Source organism: Coregonus lavaretus, assembly GCF_964263955.1.
Source record: "Coregonus lavaretus genome assembly, chromosome: 6".
NCBI lineage: Eukaryota > Metazoa > Chordata > Actinopteri > Salmoniformes > Salmonidae > Coregonus > Coregonus lavaretus.
In genome coordinates, this window is record NC_139993.1 from 42,399,193 (window position 1) to 42,420,557 (window position 21,365).

The following is a 21,365-nucleotide window of genomic DNA, read 5'->3' on the forward strand; positions in this document are numbered from 1 at the left end:
GTGTCAGCCAGGATTATTTTACCCAATAGATTTTTTAATGATGCGGCCCGGAATTCTGAGGCATATTCCCAGAAATCTCACACCTCTAGAAATAAAGTGAAAGTGACAGCTAGAGGATTCCACCCAGGTTCGTATTAATCAATAGGCATACCATAATTCATGCAGGTAGGCTATACATGTGGAAAACATTTGTCTACAAATAATCAACCAATAGAGAAAAGACAGAGGAAGCGCAATAGGGGGTCTTCAGGGGTATATTCATTACGCCGACTCTGTTTCAATACGTTTCGTTCTGTTGCAAAACGTTTTACTCCAAACGGAAAATGTTTAGCAACGAAAACGAAAGTTTCTATTGGACGAATTCAGGGAAGTTCCTCCCCGTTTCGTTCCATTTTCTCTGTTTGCTTCTGTTTGGTTCTTAACCGGTAAACGGTTTCCTTTGCAAGACGTAATGAATACACCTCTGATACACGGCGCCTGCTGTCACTGCGCAGTGACGCAACCACGTTGTTGGCTGAATACGATGGCAAACTGCAATGTCCCCAGAATTGACAAGGACTCGAAGGGAGAAAGTCACTGAAGCATTTGCACTGGGACCGTTATATTGTCATCAAACCACCTGTTATAGGGAGGGAGGCCTCTGTTCCGCCATCCCTCCCACAAAATAGTATGGGACGGAGTTTCTTTGGAGTACGCTAACCGGGATAAGACAGAGTGCCCTAGAGTAGGCTGACGCATGCGAGCCAGCAAGTTGACAGAAATAACAAAACTTGCGTCAACAGGGGACAGTCCTACTAGGAATTACGGACGTTGAGTAGATAGCCGCAAAATGAAATTCGCGGAACACCTTTCGTCCCATATTACTCCGGAATGGAGGAAACAGTACCTTCAATATGAGGTAATTACCCATGTTTGTGTTTTGAAGTAGGATAATGCTTTCTGATTTAAAGTGAGAAAAGTGACTCAAATCCATGTTAATGAATACCTAATGAATTTATAGCATAAAATGGTATTGGTATTGGTCTTTGTAAATTGTATTAATCTTGATTTGTGTTTTTCTATAGCTGTCACTTTCACTTTTAGCCTACTTCTTGAATAGTGTAACAAAATAATGCTTGAATATGTAGATACGGATAGTTATGGTAGGCTATTGCGTTGGCTGTAACTTTCCTTTTGATAAACCAAGCTGTTTTATTTATTTAATTTAGATTGTTTTAAAATTTTAGGCAATGATTTTGTGCATCATAGTTATCTTTGTGCAACCTTTCCTGAGGCTGTCAGTTTGATTGTACAATACTTTTGTTCAAATACTTGCTATTCATACCCATATTCATTGTGTTAATTGTTATTTTATTTACAAACTGAATTATTATATATACGGGATACATTGTTATCTTTCTTTCCATTTGTTGACATACACTGTATCTGTCACTACAGCCGTCGCGTGCGCTATATCGAACATTACATTGGAATGCTGAACAATTAGGATAGTATTTACGTGGCTTAGTCCATTGTTATTGTTTTCCAGTGTTGGAAAGCAGATTTACAATATTTGTGGGTTATTTATGAATGTTAAATTTAACTTTTTGAATAAAATAGATGTCAATTATTATGCATAGGATATTCTCAGTAAATGGGTAAAATCACAATACAATATTTTCATTATAATTCATACATTTCTAATATCCTGATACATTATATCTTCTTGCGACATAACTGATTTGATTGAATAACGCTATTATGTAAGTTATTTTGTTAATTGCAATTTTGGTTAATTAGATATTATGGCTTGCTTTGTTTGAAAAGCTTTAATTGATTGAATTAGATATAGCCTAGCCAAAACCAAAAAGTCTAAAACTGGCAATTTTTGTTGTGTCTATGGTTTGGAGAAAGCAGTCTCAGGAGCATTTTCAGTGTCACACCCCACATCTTCTTGGTTCACGTTAAGAGCCTGACTGCAGAAAGGCTCTTACAAGGCTGCCCCATTCCATTTTGTTCTATGAATTATAGACAAAGATGCTGATGCGAGCCTCTGGAAGATTCTTAGTCTGCATCCCACTATCAAACCTGCATGCCTCACTCTGTGGGCTTATACCATGCTATAACAAGATAAGTTCATATACAACTTATAATTATCTTAATTGATCTAGCAAACCGTCAAGTAGCTACAGGAAGGTATGTGCTTTCATTTGGATTAGGTGAGTGTAAAACACATATGGCCACACTAGTCTTTGTCTATATTTGCAGCCTGATGCATGGAGTCCAATACATGGCCATATCAGCCATTTTACACCTCAGTCAGCTTTGAGATGGATGACCTTCTCAGAGCTGCCATGCCATGTTGGAAAAATATTTATATGAAATTGTATTTTCAAAAAATCACTTTGCTTTGGACTTTTAGTATTTTTCTCTAAGTGAAAGAAATATGTATTGTCTGGTCTTCTTAGGCTGTTGTGTTGTATTGACAGAGATCTGGTCGGAATTATTCTGATTACAAATACGGATATTATGAAACATTGTAACACTGTACAAGTTGCTTTTATACCTGTGTATTAACACTGGTATTACTACAGCAACAACATTGTTATATGTAATTGCTTAATTGAAAAGGAAAATACCTTAGAGTAATGGATCTGGTTGATGTTTTATTGTGGGATAATTTATTACAGAGCTCCATACTAGAATCCCATATGGAGATGTTTTTCATTTCATCCATTGAATGCACTTATAGGTGTTTATATCAGATGCTGGTGCATGAGCATTAGATAACCCTCCTGTGGCCAAGCAAAGTCAATCCAAATTCTCCAAGTAGATTGGTGTTACAACTGTAATCTGTACAGTATCAGATGGGTGTTAAACATGGGAATTAAATCATAATAGCAAAAGGCATTATATTTCATTGCACAGTCATTTCATTGCACAGTCATTGCATAGTAAATTAAACCATAGGCCTGCCTCAGACTTGCAATGCATACTTTGTGTGTTAGGCTTCTTCAACTGTCTGACCCATTTGTCTGTTATGGACATGAGGGCACTGGAGTGGGAGGCACAAGCAACGATTGCCAAGAGTCTCTGACTCTTTGAGAAGATAGTTAACTACATTTTCCCCCCCGGAAATATCATCATCACATTTTATTTGTCACATGCTTTGTAGACAACAGGTGTAGACTAACAGTGAAATACTTACTTAAGGGTCAATTTCCAACAATGCAGAGTTAAAGATAAGATACAAAAATATATATAGAAATAGTGACACGAGGATACAAATAATGAGTAAAAATAACATGGCTATATATAGGGAGTAGAAAATAACATTACTATATATAGGGAGTACCAGTACCGAGTCGATGTGCAGGCGTACGAGATAATTGATGTAGCCACAGTGCATTCGGAAGGTATTCAGACCCCTTTACTTTTTCCACATTTTGTTACGTTACAGCCTTATTCTAAAATAAATTAAACACACAATACCCCATAATGACAAAGCAAAAACATGTTTTTAGATTTTTTTAAACATTTGTATTTATTTTTTTACCCCGGAAATATCACATTTACATAAGTATTCAGACCCTTTAATCAGTACTTTGTTGAAGCACCTTTGGCAGCGATTACAGCCTTGAGTCTTCTTGGGTATGACGCTACAAGCTTGGCACACCTGCATTTTGGGAGTTTCTCCCATTCTTATCTGCAGATCCTCTCAAGTCCGGGCTCAAGTCCGGGCTCTGGCTGGGCCACTCAAGGACATTCAGAGACTTGTCCTGAAGCCACTCCTGCATTGTCTTGGCTGTGTGCTTAGGGTATTTGTCCTGTTGAACCTTCGCCCCAGTCTGAGGTCCTGAGCGCTCTGGAGCAGGTTTTCATCAAGGATCTCTGTACTTTGCTCCGTTCATCTTTGCCTCGATCCTGACTAGTCTCCCAGTCCCTGCCTCTGAAAAACATCCCCACAGCATGATGCTGCCACCACCATGCTTCACCGTAGGGATGGTGCCAGGTTTCCTCCAGACGTGACGCTTGGCATTCAGGCCAAAGAGTTCAATCTTGGTTTCATCAGACCAGAGAATCTTGTTTCTCATGGTCTGAGAGTCCTTTAGGTGCCTTTTGGTAAACTCCAAGCGGGCTGTCATGTGCCTTTTACTGAGGAGTGGCTTCCTGAAAACAGGAAACAATACTACCTAATGGGTGATACAACGGAGTGATAGATAAAGGGGAAGTAATCACGGAGTGATGAAGTCCAGGTGTGCGTAATGATGGTTGCCAGGACCGGTGGTTAGTAGACCGGCGACGTCGAGGGCCGGAGCGGGGGAGCAGGGGTAGACGTGACAGTAGAAACATCTCAAGGATGATCAATGGAACCAGGATTCACCTGAGCTCAATTTTGAGTCTCACAGCAAAGGGTCTGAATACTTATGTAAATAAGGTATTTATGTTTTTTATTTTTAATACATTTGCAAACATTTCTAAAATTTTGTTTTTGCTTTTTCATTATGGGGTTTTGTGTAGATTGATGAGGAAAATGTTTTATTTAATCCATTTTAGAATAAGGCTGTAACGTAGAAAATGTGGAAAAAGTCAAGGGGTCTGAATACTTTCTGAATGCACTGTATGTACTATACATATAGGAAGGCGTAAACTGACTAGGCAACAGGATAGATAATAGACAGTAGCAGCAGTGTATGTGGTGTGTGTGTGTGTGTGAGTGTGTGTCATCAGTATGCATGTTTGTGCATGTTATGTGTTTGTGGGCGTATGTGTGTTTTGGGGTGTCGGTGTAAGTATGTGTGAGTGTGCTGGTAGAGTCCAGTGTGTGTGCATAGAGTCAGTGCAAGAGAGAGTGCAAAAAATGGTCAATGCAGGTAGCTACTCTGGGTAGCCATTTGATTAGCTATTTAGCAGTCTTGTTTAGAAGTGTAATGGCTTGGGGTTAGAAGCTGTTCAGGGTCCTGTTGGTTCCAGACTTGGTGCATTGGTACCGCTTGCCGTGCGGTAGCAGAGAGAACAGTCTGTGGCTTGGGTGGGTGGATTCTTTGACAATATTTTGGGCCTTCCTCTGACACCGCCTGGTATAGAGGTCCTGGATGGCAGGGAGCTCGGCCCCAGTGATGTACTGGGCCGTACGCACTACCCTCTGTAGTGCCTTGTGGTTGTATGCCAAGCAGTTGCCATACCAAGCGGTGATGCAGCCAGTCAAGATGCTCTCGATGGTGCAGCTGTTCAAGGTTTTGAGGATCTGAGTGCTGATGCCAAATCTTTTCAGCCTCCTGAGGGGGAAGAGGCGTTGTCGTGGCCTTTTCACGACTGTGTTGGTGTGTTTGGACCATGATAGATCCTTAGTGATGTGGTCACCGAGGAGCTCTTGACCCGCTCCATTACAGCCCTGTCGATATGAATGGGGGATTCCTCGGCCCTCCATTTCCTGTAGTCCACGATCATCTCCTTTGTCTTACTGACATTGAAGGAGAGGTTGTTGTCCTGGCACCACACTGCCAGGTCTCTGACCTCCTCCCTATAGGCTATCTCATCATCGTCGGTGATCAGGACTACCACCGCCGTGTCGTCGGCAAACCTAATGATGGTGTTGGAGTCTTGTGTGGCCACGCAGTCGTGGGTGAACAGGGAGTACAGGAGGGACTAAGCACACACCCCTGAGGGTCCCCGTTTTGAGGGTCACCGTGGTGGATGTTTTGTTGCCTACCCCCACCATCTGGGGGCGGCCCGTCAGGAAGTCCAGGATCCAGTTGCAGAGGAAGGTGTTCTGTCCCAGGGACCTTAGCTTAGTGATGAGCTTCAAGGGCACTATGGTGTTAAACGCTGAGCTGTAGTCAATGAACAGCATTCTCACGTAGGTGGTCCTTTTGTCCAAGTGGGAAAGGGCAGTGTGGAATGCAATAGAGGTTGGGGCAGTATGCGAATTGGAGTGGGTCCAGGGTGTCTGGGATGATGGTGTTGATGTGAGCCATGACCAGCCTTTCAAAGCATTTCATGGCTACAGATGTGAGTGCTACGGGGCGATAGTCATTTAGACAGGTTACCTTGGCATTCTTGGACACAGGGACTATGGTGGTCTGCTTGAAACATGTAGCTATTACAGACTGGGTCAGGGAGAGGTTGAAAATGTCAGTGAAGACACTTGCCAGCTGGTCAGCGCATGCTCTGAATACGCGTCCTGGTAATCCATCTGGCCCTGCGGCCTTGTGAATGTTACCCTGTTTAAAGGTCTTACTTACATCGGTGCTTTCACGCATGGTTCAGTGTTGCTTGCCTCGATGCGAGGATAGAAGGCATTTAGCTTGTCTGGTAGGCTCGTGTCACTGGGCAGCTCGTGGCTGGGTTTCCCTTTGTAATCCGTGATAGTTTGCAAGCCTTGCCACATCCGACGAGCGTCAAAACCGGTGTAGTAGGATCGATCTTACTCCTGTATTGACGCTTTGCCTGTTTGATGGTTCGTCGGAGGGCACAGCGCGATTTCTTATAAGTTAGTGTCCCGCTCCTTGAAAGCAGCAGCTCTAGCCTTTAGCTCAGTGTGGATGTTGCCTGTAATCCATGGCTTCTGGTTGGGATATGTACGTACGGTCACTGTGGGGATGATGCCGTCGATGCACTTATTAATGAAGCCGATGACTGATGTGGTAAACTCCTCAATGCCATCGGCTGGATCCCGGAACATATTCCAGTCTGTGCTAGAGGACCAGTCCTTTAGTTTAGCATATGCTTCATCGGACCTCTTCCGAATTGAGTGTGTCACTTGTACTTCCCGTTTGAGTTTTTGCTTGTAAACAAGAATTAGGAGGATAGAGTTATGGTCAGATTTGCCAAATGGAAGGCGAGGAAGAGCTTTGTATGCGTCTCTGTGTGTGGAATAAAGGTGATCTACAGTTTTTTTGTTTCACAGGTGATATGCTTGTAGAAATTAGGTAAAACAGATTTTAGTTTTCCTGAATTAAAATCACAGGCCACTAGGAGTGCTGCCTCTGGATGAGCATTTTCTTGTTGGCTTATGGCCCTATGCAGCTCGGTGAGTGCGGACTTAGTGCAGGAATAAGGTTATGTATTTTTGTCTGTTTATTGCCAAAACAGCGTTGAGCTCAGTCTGTCCCTTAGACTTGTCTTGAACAAGGTGTCGTGGTAGAAACATCAGCAACAACAAGTCTCCCTGGTTTAGTTTTGTCCTTTGCTTTAGTTTTACTGCTCATTTGTCTCTGTAAAGGTTTATTACCATCAATCAATGAAGTTACTTTTTCTTCTATTTTGTTCCAAATGCAATATTGTCTGGATTGTTATAAATGCCTCTGTTTGACTGCAGCAGGGCAGTTGGCTGGGCCGCATGGGAGAAAAAACACCTTAACCACTAAAACGCTTGCATGTGAATTGAGGAATTGGTAAGGCGATTGAGTCATAAATTAATGAAGTCTTCTCATCCTACGAGGCTGTCCATTTTAAACACCTGTTTAGAATGGAGGTCTGTCCAACGCTCATTAGAAGACCAGAGGTCAGCCGTAAAAGCAGAGCTCGTTTCTGTGTGATACGCTGGCATTATTAGAGATTCATCTCACACTCATAGATAATGAAAACAAACAGCATAAAACAGCTCCCTTTGTCCTTTCTGTTTTTTTTATCTTATGGACCTTTCCTTTTGGCTAGTGCAGTTGGTACATGGTCTTGGTTCGGTCTAGGCTGAACCTTGGTCTGGTTCTTGGTCTGCTCTGTGTGAGTGTGGTATACTGTACTCTCAGAGGTGGAGAAACAGAAGCTGCAACATGACTGTGAGCAAGGTGGAGAGGGTTATGCGGTAGCGTGGGTGGGTGACAGAATGAAGCCTCTTTTGCCTTTACCTCTGCAATCTAATCACTTGTGTGGGTTTAAATATGCAGGAGAATACTTATGTAAGCTAATTTCCTATTGAAAAAGGGACATGCTATTATTTATATCATAAGCAGGTACACAGGTGTAAATTATATGCAGAGGTTACTGTGTGGGGCCCGTTTCCCACTCTCTCTGTCCAGGTATATATTTAGCTCTGCCAGTGGCACACATTGCAAGATGAATCCCTCTGCATCAATTGGATAATGTGAACAATAAAAAAAAAAATATTGATTCATATTAAAGGTTTTACTATTCCAACCACTGTACTTAATGACATTGACAAAAGATGCATGGTAAAAATGAGAACATAAATAATTGCACATAACATGATGAATATGATCATGCTAGTTTATAGCCGACACAAAATGTCTGCGTTCTGGTGTAATATATCCATCTTACTTAGATAACAGAGATGGAATGGTGAGCTTCCCACAACTCATCCTCTGTCCCCTACTGGGAAGGCATCTGGTCTCAGTCAGCCCTGCCTCAGTTTTACAGTACAGCTCCTGCACTCAGAGATCCACTTAGTTAAAGTGATTATGAGAATTATCAGAACCATCATTTCAGATCTCAGACCACCCAGCACCTGCAATTCTGTCGTTGATATTATTACTACTGTACAACTCACTTCAACAGAAGACTAACAGACCCATTAGGTCAGATGATACCTGCAGGTTGATCTCTGTAAGCTGGTGTAGTAGGCTACAATCAGAGCATGTAAATTCCCCAAAGAGCCGCCCTGCCCCCTTTCCCATCGGTGCTATTGCCATGGCAATATGCCTCCATCTTGATGAATGTGTCCCCTCTGTCTCTTCCAGCTATTAGTCTGGGCCAGTAAGCACTGCTACATGACCCAATGTTTGCACAGGTGGTCTACTGCAAATCACAATTTCCGAAGAGAATGTTATCTACAAATAAAATGTTTCTCTTGGATTAGTGTTCAATATGAGCATACAGTAATAACTGACTGCAGTATTAGTGTTCAGGTAGAACAGAGAACAAACTGAGTTTCTATGTAGGTTCCTTCTACATACTATGATTAATTGTCATCCTCTGCTCTCATATATCCACTTAATACAAACATCAGATAAACCTGGCCAGAGAATAGGGGAATGGAACAAAAGCTACATATACAGTATAGTGAGGTTGAGATTCTTTGTCACATCTAAGCTTTGAATAAAAAAATATTGGTTCTACACTGTTGCACAAAACACAAAGTTCGTCATTCGGGTACCTGTCTATCTCAGTGAAGGCCACAAGCGTAATTATTTTGACTGGACGGCCAAGAAACGTGTTCCCAGTTACTGCTATTGCTCCAGAGAGCAAGTTAGTTAGATTGGTGGGGAGGAATAGATATGTATTCAGTTCCAGGCCTCACAGTCCCAGACTAGAGAATCATATTAAGATGTATCTTGTAATTTATTATCTGGCCATATAAATTATCTGCAAGGTCAGAGTGATTGAAGGAAATAACCTCATTCTGTATAAAGAGGTCAATGTAGTGTAGGCCGGCCTCTATCTGTTTTCATTTGAACGATCTGGAATCTGATTGACACATTTTTCAGACGTCATGGTTAAAAACAAGGGCATTGATGTCCTATAACTCAGCCTGCATTCATTATCGTCACACATCATGGGGGTTGTAACATAAATTATTCCCGAAGGATGTTTTCTTTCCCCTGTAGACATTCTGTACTGAGTTTGGCAATTTCAGATACTTTTAATAAACTGCTAAGTTTTCAGGTTTTTAGTTTTTTCTTCATTTGCGTGAAGTCATTTACTTATCATAATATTCATGAGACTGGCTATGTAAGTAGATTACTTGAATTTATCAATCAATAGTATGTTGTTCATTATGTTACCATCACTAATCATTGTAATTATTTACTCATTTGAAAAAGTGTTAATTGATTTGATTAAACGTCAACTGTCATTGATTGTACAGTAGTTGAGAAACTGAAAAGTGATTATCCCTCTGCTTTCTTCCTTTACCAGGCGTTCAAGGATCTGCTGTATGCAGCCCAGGATCAGGCCCCATCCATAGAAGGTAAGGAAACTCCTGGTCCACGGACAGAATGAGCTCTTCCCGCACTGCACCCGTTCGGACACCCCGAAAATAACAGGCCCTGCAACAAATAGAGGAAATTGCAGTGATCATCCAGCTACCCCTCACATCACAGTGCAGCCACTGTGTTCTGGGTGCAGTGACCGCCCCACCGCTGTGCAGTGCTGGAGGTCGAGGGCCCCCCCACATAGCAAATGATACCAAAATGTCTAGAATTGCAGGAAATTAGCTTTAAAACTGCAAAAGAGAGGAAGTTGGCAGGTGCGGCTGATAGGGTAGGAGATTGATTCAGCAGAATAAAGGCCTGAACAGGGCTGGAACAAGCACAGGAAACAGAAGCAGAACTGAGACTGTGCTCAATGGTCAGCTGGCTGGAACCCACCCTCACTGTGTCCAGAGTTGGAGGTTGAGAAATTGAAGGGGTGGTGGGTTTTTGCTACATGACTCCAAAAGACTCACCACTCATGAAGCATGGTATGAGCTGACAAATACCTCACTGTCAGCCTGTGTTTATAGTCTCTAGTACAGTAGTCTGTAGTTGCATCATGATGAGAGGAAAACAGCGTAGTGAACCGTCATTGACAGTACCATTAATCACATAAAACTTTCACCATCCTATTTCAGCCAATGATGGCGTGTAAAGCCTAAATGAAAGAGTTGTCTGTGTGTCTAGTTTGGCGATAACATATGTGAGCTGTCTCTCATCTATACACCATTCTCCTGAGGGTGTCAGGTTGGCCTTATCCCCAATATGGCTGATGAGTCACGTCCTGTCTGTCCTCTGTCAGAGCTGCCATACATAGGTCACTCACTCACTCCTCCATCTCTGGGAAAATCCTACCCCTCCTTTAAAGTCCAGCCACTGTGAAGGGTAAATGGGTGGGAAAACAGATGGATGGGAGGAGGAATACATGGGGGACTAGATAACTGTACAGGAGCACATAGTGAAGGTTATTGAGACCCTGTACTGTAGCGCCAGTCACTGTTTACTTTTCATATGAGGAACAAGATTAACAGGCTTCCCATGAAATACAAGCTTAGCATAGTCTCCTCACACAAACCCTGTGTCAAATCTGATTGAGTTAAAAAAGTAATGATTTTATTAAATCACCCCTCAATGATATACTAATTACGGGAATCTGATTTATGATATGTTTTTTTCTCTCTCGGCAGCGAGGCCTGCCGTGTCTGAGTGAGGTTTGGTATTCTGAGAGAGTACTGGTGCCTCCGGGAGACAGTTTACTGGGTTATTACCGCCCCCTCTAGTTGGCCCGCTACCTGACATAGCCTAGTTGTAGTAGAGATTCAACATGGAGGAGTACAGCACTTCAAAGCCTCTGTCAGGTCCTTCTCTTACTGCAGGCTTCTGTCAGATACTTCAGAAGTGCATGTTACTCCAGCAAACAAGGATATGGCCAGTTGTAGTCCCGCAGGATTTGAGATTCTTGCTATGTTTTCTACATAGCCTACCATAATGACTGAAGAAGGGATCTCCTATGTGTATGATGAGCACTCTGCATAAGACATGGAAGCCTAAAGGGATATGATATAGCTCCACGAGTTCCACAAAGAGTCTGTCAACAAGCGCCCCAAGACATTGATGGGCAGCGGCAGGGGCAGATGCAGGGCACAGTGTGTGTGTGTGTGTGTCACTGTTTTCAACACCGTATGCTTTCCTGTAGTCAGGCTGAGAGCATTCTTTGGATGGTTTGAATGTGAGAGCCATTTTAGATGGAGATTAATATCTTAAACCTTCCCAGAGACACAATCCCTCAGCTCTGACTCAATACTGGATTGCCCATACAATACTACCTGTTGCATTGGTGTTGATTTTTATGCCAGACTGATAATATTTTGATGTTGACAAATGCCTTGTTCAGCGCTCCCTACCTGACTGTGATGAATGTTCAATAATTAAGAGAGCTTGTTCTAGTTACATGCAGCACCAGAGTGGCTGTAGTGTCTGGTATGGCATTTAACCTCTTGTGAGATCCTTTGTTCTTGCTCCCTAGTTTTAATTAAAACAGCATTTGCACTGCAGCTCAGACCAGGAGAACGCACTGAGGAGCAGCTGGCTTGAGTTCAGGCTCCTCTGCTCCCCTCTCTCTCTCCCTCCAGTGAGATTGAATTAGATCAAGTCCAATTCAATTAGCCTGCCGATTATGAGATTTGAGAACAATATCTGCAGATAAACACAGCAATGGGAGGAATTAGTGTGCCCCCGGAACTATTTCTCAGTAATGTTACATGCCATAGTGGCATAGTCCATTGGCAGTGTTACATCAGGGGTGATCCAGGATGATTCACATGGGGAAGGACGGGGCTCTCCCACCTCCCAGCAGCTTGACCGAGGTGGAGGGGGAATGTGGGGGAAGGGTTATGCTATTGACCGCTCACAGGTAGACACCAGAAATATTATTTCCCATAGACAACACGTACATTGGGTTAGTTAGCCAAGGTCTTGGGTATCACAAACTGGCAGTAAAATGTTTTATAGTCTCTCTAGGCTGCTCTATAATACATAGCTTGGAGGACTGAAAGCCATGTGTTTTTATTGCATAATGAAACTGCAGATTGAATGGAATGAGGGGAGTCTTTATGTGTCTTCCCCTGAGTACCTTACCTTCCTTGTTGAGGTTTGATGCATAATACAGTGAGGGAAAAAAGTATTTGATCCCCTGCTGATTTTGTACGTTTACCCACTGAGAAATGATCAGTCTATAATTTTTATGGTAGGTTTATTTGAACAGTGAGAGACAGAATAACAACAAAAAAATCCAGATAAACACATGTCAAAAATGTTATAAATTGATTTGCATTTTAATGAGGGAAATAAGTATTTGACCCCCCCTCAATCAGAAAGATTTCTGGCTCCCAGGTGTCTTTTATACAGGTAACGAGCTGAGATTAGGAGCACACTCTTAAAGGGAGTGCTCCTAATCTCAGCTTGTTACCTGTATAAAAGACACCTGTCCACAGAAGCAATCAATCAATCAGATTCCAAACTCTCCACCATGGCCAAGACCAAAGAGCTCTCCAAGGATGTCAGGGACAAGATTGTAGACCTACACAAGGCTGGAATGGGCTACAAGACCATCGCCAAGAAGCTTGGTGAGAAGATGACAACAGTTGGTGCGATTATTCGCAAATGGAAGAAACACAAAAGAACTGTCAATCTCCCTCAGCCTGGGGCTCCATGCAATATCTCACCTCGTGGAGTTGCAATGATCATGAGAACGGTGAGGAATCAGCCCAGAACTACACGGGAGGATCTTGTCAATGATCTCAAGGCAGCTGGGACCATAGTCACCAAGAAAACAATAGGTAACACACTACACCGTGAAGGACTGAAATCCTGCAGCGCCCGCAAGGTCCCCCTGCTCAAGAAAGCACATATACAGGCCCGTCTGAAGTTCAGAGGAGAACTGGGTGAAAGTGTTGTGGTCAGATGAGACCAAAATCAAGCTCTTTGGCATCAACTCAACTCGCCGTGTTTGGAGGAGGAGGAATGCTGCCTATGACCCCAAGAACACCATCCCCACCGTCAAACATGGAGGTGGAAACATTATGCTTTGGGGGTGTTTTTCTGCTAAGGGGACAGGACAACTTCACCGCATCAAAGGGACGATGGACGGGCCATGTACCGTCAAATCTTGGGTGAGAACCTCCTTCCCTCAGCCAGGGCATTGAAAATGGGTTCGTGGATGGGTATTCCAGCATGACAATGACCCAAAACACATGGCCAAGGCAACAAAGGAGTGGCTCAAGAAAAAGCACATTAAGGTCCTGGAGTGGCCTAGCCAGTCTCCAGACCTTAATCCCATAGAAAATCTGTGGAGGGAGCTGAAGGTTCGAGTTGCCAAACGTCAGCCTTGAAACCTTAATGACTTGGAGAAGATCTGCAAAGAGGAGTGGGACAAAATCCCTCCTGAGATGTGTGCAAACCTGGTGGCCAACTACAAGAAACGTCTGACCTCTGTGATTGCCAACAAGGGTTTTGCCACCAAGTACTAAGTCATGTTTTGCAGAGGGGTCAAATAAATTCCCCTCATTAAAATGCAAATCAATTTATAACATTTTTGACATGCGTTTTTCTGGATTTTCTTCTTGTTATTCTGTCTCTTACTGTTCAAATAATCCTACCATTAAATTTATAGACTGATCATGTCTTTGTCAGTGGGCAAATGTACAAAATCAGCAGGGGATCAAATACTTTTTTCCCTCACTGTACCTCTTTATCAGTGTTGTTCTGTGATATTATTGTATGGAGCAGCTGCAGTTTGACTGTAAAAGGGTAAAGCACCATAATAAACCATGATGGCTCAGTTGGGTTTAGGAGCAGCCTTCTGGACAGGCTGCTCTCCCTCTTTCCTTGCTCTCACCACTGACCCGGCAGGAAAAATTGACCTCAGTGCAGCCTGATTACACTATTATTGCAATGAAATATGAGACAGTTCATACCATGATTACACAGCTAGCCTATGTGTTTTCAATGCTATTGCTAGCTATTACCTCAGCCAGCCATCTTCAACCCTCCTCTCTTCACACCATGGCTGTTTTTTCATATGTGGAGGTGTTTCCTGTGTATCTCGAACAATAGCAGAACTGCAATTGTTTCTCAACTTCAGTCCTCAGGTTCAATACCAGCAGCTAAGCTCCAGCACACTTCAGGTAACTCGGTCAACAAAGACTGAAGCGCCCGCCAATCAGATTATTATGTAGGAAGCTGACGTGGAGGGAGACAATATTAGAAGTTATCTTGATTTTCGCTGGTTGTAAAATTGGTGAGATAGTGATGTGTGAGTATATCACGTGTTTGGTTGCAGCCCCAGACAGACTCCTCTGTCTGCATTGGTGGAGGTCCACAGAGTGGAGCAGTAGGCGGTGCTGTTATCAGTGAGGAGAGGGGGACAAGCTTGTTGCCTGCTGAGAGAGCAGGCACTAGCAATTAGCCTGCCTGCCTTTCTCTGATCAAAGACCACTGAACAGCACTACACTCACTCACTATCATCCTCAATATGGCAGCCTTTTGTTCTCACACCTCAACTGGACACATTTAATATTGCACTTCAAAGCCACCTTCATTGAATGAATTAAGGAAAATAAACATGGTAGTTAAAACCTTGCCACAATTGACCTCAGTGCTGCCATTCCCCTTTTAGTGCCAATGAATTTCATATGAGGAGGAATATTAATGTGAGATAAGTACATAATCCACTTGATGAAAGCGCTAACATCAATCACACTCCCAGATACCACAGATACCTCCACCTTTCATGCTGCTTTCCACTCGCAACTCTCCGCCGTCTGCGATGGGCGGCCTCCATTTTGTCTGTTGCTGTTGGTTGCTGATGGACATGGCTGGCTATTTGAAGCCTGGTGGTGGTATTATTTTTGTGATTGTTAGTCCACTCACGTGTGCCTAGGTACAGCAGCTGTTATTACAGTAGGCCCAGCTATAGGAGAGGCCCCTGTGTGGATCTAGGCAGGAGCTCTGAGCAGGATATCTCCCCAGTAGCCCAAGGACACAGCCCTGTACATTCAGTGGGCCAGTAACCTAGCAGCCACGGTCTCCCACCAGCCTGCATTATTGATGGACTGCTTCACAAGCTGCCGCTCCGATTTGGATCAAAATGCTAATTGCTCAGTGTTTGTGGGTTTATTCCTCCTCAGCAGTGCTAGCTGCCTGGTACCACCTGTATCTCAGTCTTCTGGCTGTACATCTGTAGACAAAGCCTTGCATGTTCCAGCTTTTACAGTTGGAGGAGAGGAGGAAGAAGCCCAGGGGCATTTATCTAGTGGAGATTGTTAAAGATATCAAGGAGTTGAGGGTAGTATACTAGGATAGTAAACATTCTGGCTGATGCTCCGGAGATGGGAGGGTCAATAAAGAGCTGAGAGGGAATTCAAGGTCAGAGATTAATCGAAGCAGGATAATGAACATGAAAAAGCAGGGGACTAATTGGATGAAGAGTGGGGAGATGCTGCTCCCTCGCTTCCTCTCCTCCTTCTTTATCAGATGGAGGGATAGCCAGAGAGAGAGAGAGGGACTTAAAGCAGCAGACAGACTAGAGGGTCCCATGGCTCATCTCCAATGCATGCTCCCCTCCGCATTATCTCTGCAGCTATAGTGCACAATGCAAGAGAAGAGAGAAAAAACCTTGGTAGATGAAAGTCTTTCCATCTATTATTCATCTGTGAATTAGATCTCGCCTGAATGGGGAGAGGGGAAGTGGGGTGAGGCGGGGTGGTGTGGGGGGAGGAGTGAACAGGAGGTTATTGGTGCTCGCAGGAGTCAAGGCCTTTCCGGAGAACTGGCACTTATTCTTTTAAGGTATTTGAGCAGTATGACGAGGGCTGTAATCAGTGGTTTATCCTCATCTCGCTCACAAAAAGGAAGCATGGATGGCGACGTCCTTATGGAGACCAACATGTGTCAGTGTGCTGTGTGTTGGCACTAATCTGGGTATCATATGGATGGGCTGATAGCCAACAGACTGACTGAGATGAGAATGAGATGAGGGTGTTGTTATTTGCTCAGGTCTCAGTAGTGAGAGTGTTTATTCAGGATTAAAAGGCTTTCAGACATAGTCTCTGCTCTGTCGACTTGTTCTGTTCACCGTGACAGCCAGGTTACTGAAGCAGTTTTATTCAGGGCACAGGCCTAATCAGAAGCTTGTACGTCTGCCATCAGTCATGTTATGTCAAACTTAACCTTTTTGTTGGATTCATCAACATGATCAATCTTGCATGGGTTGTGGCGTATTGATTTGTTTTAGCTTTGTGTATTGCATTCCTCTTTTATTGAGTATTATTCAGTCCATGTCCATTAAGAGTATATAACAAAATGATTGCGATGATATAGAACTATTGAAACAGGTTGGTTTGTGATGCCTACATTCACTGACAGTAACATTATGGCTGAGTGTGGAGAGCAAAAAGCTAAATATAGTCTGAGAAAAATCGAGACATAGTATGTCCTTGTCTGTAGTCTGTGTGATTATCGCCTCTCTCACACATATAGAGTGCACAAACACCCAGGCGTTGACTATAGGGGGCGGGGGTGAACCATGGGCGGTGGTGGCAGTACCATATGTTGAGGTTTTTCAAGTCCCTTTTATTTGTGTTGATGCAAATCAAATTCATTCAGTACATGCTCTTCTAATCTTTCAGGTAAACAATTTGTCTTCCAAAGCTGCTGAGCGGGAAACGAGAAACTGTTCATTATCTAGAAGTACAATTAGATTAATTGTGTAACGATGTTCAACTCACACATAGCTATTTCTCACATGTCAATTCTTAATCACGTTTTTTCCCCCTATTGACTTCTTGCGACTCAAACAATTTACTCCACTGTGAAAACGTACAGTACTGAATATATAAACAAGCAATATGAAGCATTGTGTCCCGGTGTGTGTTTGTGTTTGTGCATGCGCACACGCGCTAGCAGTGTGTAGGAAAGACAGTGTCCTTCAGTGCTCCAATCTGTTCATTGTCCCTCTGGAGAGATGGCTGGAGACTGTTAGCTGATTGGCTGCCGGTATCCTCCTGGGTAACCTGCTGTCAGGTGGCTGTTGCTGGAGGTCTGTGTCGGCCCCTCCCTCCCTCCTTCCCCCTAGATCCCACTGTCTCTCCCACTGACTCTCTTTAATCTATATTGTAATTCTCACCGGGGGGAGCAGATAATGACAGGAAGACAGAAAATAGCTCTGAAATTATCTGACTAAACATGGTAAAGCTTGTGCCACTGCTATTGACAGATACATTTTAGGCCCATACAGTTGCAGGTCTAGTTGCTCTATTTTACTTGGTCTACCTGGCGGCAGTTAAAGATGGATCTTTTTTGAGTGAGCAGTAGGATATAGGATATTTTTTGATGTTGCCTTTTGCAGAATGTGTCCAAGTGGCATGATGGTTTGAATTGAGTCCCCTCCCATGGGGTCAGTGTGAGTGAGAGGGAAAGAGAGAGAGACGGAGAGAGAAGTTGGCCATTCATGCATTGAGATGATGCTCCCCATGCTCAGTTGTGCCCGTGGGCTAAACTGGAAGAGGAGGAGAGGAGGAGAAACTGGTGACATTGACAGTGCTAGGAAGACAGTACAGCGGTAAACTAGAGTCTTGGGGACGGCCTCTTCTCTCCTCTGTTCAATGCTCTCATTACAGGGATGGAAGTGTTTTTACATAATGTTACAAAATGTCACAGAGAATAGATACGGCTCATCTCTCCACTTTGTTTTCAGATTATGGCCACGAAGCCTACTGTATAAGACCATATGTATCTTATTTGAGTGCAGGGGGTCAAAACATTGAGGCAGTAATATTTTTTGTATTATTATAGTAGTGAATCAATTATTAAATGATATTGTGTTTGGACAGCTTGTTTATTTTGTATATTAAATGTTGAATTATTAACACTGTGTTAGATTGGAAATATGGCCTCTGTTCACTATTCTCGTAATTTATCCCAGTTACAGAAAGCCACTGTGAAGTTAGACATACATTGTATTTAGAGGATTGGATAATGTGTGTTTATGGTTTACAGAGCTTGAACGTACAAATCATAATGTATGTAGAAAGGAAAACATTTGTGATATAACAATATTTCACGTATAGATACAGTGCCTTGCAAAAGTATTCATCCCCCTTGGTGTTTTTCCTATTTTGTTGCATTACAACCTGTAATTTAAATGGATTTTTATTTGGATTACACAAAATAGTCCAAATTGGTGAAGTGAAATGAAAAAAATAACTGATTTCAAGAAATTCTAAAAAAATAAATAATGGAAAAGTGGTGCGTGCATATGTATTCACCCCCTTTGCTATGAAGCCCCTAAATAAGATCTGGTGCAACCAATTACCTTCAGAAGTCACATTATTAGTTAAATAAAGTCCACCTGTGTGCAATCTAAGTGTCACATGATATGTCACATGATCTCAGTATATATACACCTGTTCTGAAAGGCCCCAGAGTCTGCAACACCACTAAGCAAGGGGCACCACCAAGCAAGCGGCACCATGAAGACCAAGGAGCTCTCCAAACAGGTCAGGGACAAAGTTGTGGAGAAGTACAGATCAGGGTTGGGTTATAAAAAAATATCAGAAACTTTGAACATCCCACGGAGCACCATTAAATCCATTATTAAAAAATGGAAAGAATATGGCACCACAACAAACCTGCCAAGAGAGGGCCGCCCACCAAAACTCACGGACCAGGCAAGGAGGGCATTAATCAGAGAGGCAACAAAGAGACCAAAGATAACCCTGAAGGAGCTGCAAAGCTCCACAGCGGAGATTGGAGTATCTGTCCATAGGACCACTTTAAGCCGTACACTCCACAGACCTGGGCTTTACGGAAGAGTGGCCAGAAAAAATCCATTGCTTAAAGAAAAAAATCTGCAAACACGTTTGGTGTTCGCCAAAAGCCATGTAGGAGACTCCCCAAACATATGGAAGAAGGTACTCTGGTCAGATGAGACTAAAATTGAGCTTTTTGGGCATGAAGGAAAACCCTATGTCTGGAGCAAACCCAACACCACTCATCACCCTGAGAACACCATCCCCACAGTGAAGCATGGTGGTGTCAGCATCATGCTGTGGGGATGTTTTTCATCGGCAGGGACTGGGAAACTGGTCAGAATTGAAGGAATGATGGATGGCGCTAAATACAGGGAAATTCCTGAGGAAAACCTGTTTCAGTCTTCCAGAGATTTGAGACTGGGACGGAGGTTCACCTTCCAGCAGGACAATGACCCTAAGCATACTGCTAAAGCAACACTCGAGTGGTTTAAGGGGAAACATTGAAATGTCTTGGAATGGCCTTGTCAAATCCCAGACCTCAATCCAATTGAGAATCTGTGGTATGACTTAAAGATTGCTGTACACCAGCGGAACCCATCCAACTTGAAGGTGCTGGAGCAGTTTTGCCTTGAAGAATGGGGAAAGATCCCAATGGCTAGATGTGCCAAGCTTATAGAGACATACCCCAAGAGACTTGCAGCTGTAATTGCTACAAAAGGTGGCTCTACAAAGTATTGACTTTGGGGGGGGTGAATAGTTATGCACGCTTTCTGTTTTTTGGTCTTATTTCTTGCTTGTTTCATAATAAAAAATATTTTGCATCTTCAAAGTGGTAGGCATGTTGTGTAAATCAAACGATACAAACCCCCCAAAAATCAATTTTAATTCCAGGTTGTAAGGCAACAAAATAGGAAAAATGCCAAAGGGGGTGAATACTTTCGCAAGCCACTGGATGTTCATTAGCAGTAAAGATATGCTGTTGTGACAAAAGTGGATAGGGCAGTAATCCTGAAATACGCTGGATTATTATTTCATTATCAAAAAAACACGTTTTGGATTATTTTCCGGTGTAGCAGGAGAACTGATATGACTTTAAATATGGCTTCAAATGACCAACAAAGTTTTCCTTTAATATATTCTCTTTTTCCTAACATATTCATAATATTCACTTTGTGGAGGCTGGACCAGCATTCCTTTCATTCATCTTTGACCAGCCTGCTTAGCCCTAGAGACCTCCGTTAGGCTTCAAAACACTGGACTGCCACACACACACACTCACACACACTCAAACACTCACACATACGCACTCTGGCTGGCCTGCTATACACACTGTTACAGTTTCTAGCGCCTCTCTTGTGCAGCTGTTGGAATATCGTCCCACATTTCTGTCATTGAGCTAGTAGTTCTATGTCAAGAATGTGACCGTTTCTAATTCGTAATACTTCATTTTACCCATTGCTACCATATGCTGGCCTCAGGGAATATGCATATTTCATGTCATCCGCAGCTTGTGGATAATGTATTCGTGATGAGTGTTAATAATAACCAATTACCGTGGTACAGTGAGTCTAATCCTGCGTCAGAGTTTTCACACCACATGTGGTACCACATGGTCTCTCTCTCTGCCCTGGGGATGGACTGGGACTGGGACTGGCTGGCGCCAGGAAGCACAGAGAGAGAAAAGCACCAAGCCACCGGTGGAGGAGGGACCTAATGTACTTACTCTGATTGAGTAGACTCACCACTATCCAACCACTTTGTTTCACCACCACCACCACCACCAAAACAAACCAGCCCACCATCTCCCAAGTGTGTTAATATACTGGGTGGTTACTTCAGGAAATGTCCTCCACTGACAACTGACCTGCAATTAGGCTCTATTGTGGGTCAAGAAATGACCATTTGTCTATGATTAGGATTTTTCTCTCTTATAATTAGGCTCCATTTACCCAATTAGTATGCAGTTAAATTGAGAATAACTAACCAATTGTTCCCTCGGCATGAAAGTACAGTTTGCAGGAAGAGCTCATTTTCATTTCCTCATTGGCATTTTAAAGACTTGAGATGTGTCTCTAGTTATGCAAATATACGTGACTGTTTTATGTAAGTGTTTGTTCTTAAAAAAACAGGAGAGGTGAACAGA

General features: G+C 43.0%; 1 protein-coding gene across 1 annotated transcript in view; it reads left to right on the forward strand.

The window, feature by feature from the left end:
* Positions 1 to 829: 829 nt before the first annotated feature.
* The window catches only part of xpr1a (xenotropic and polytropic retrovirus receptor 1a), a gene marked incomplete at both ends in the record, with an annotated part of 80,513 nt that continues 59,977 nt past the window's right edge, over positions 830 to 21,365 (forward strand). Inside the window, 2 exons of the mRNA XM_084164665.1 lie at positions 830 to 898; positions 9,856 to 9,907. Coding sequence (XP_084020791.1) covers positions 830 to 898; positions 9,856 to 9,907 — 121 coding nt within the window. The remainder of the gene's footprint in view (positions 899 to 9,855; positions 9,908 to 21,365) is intronic.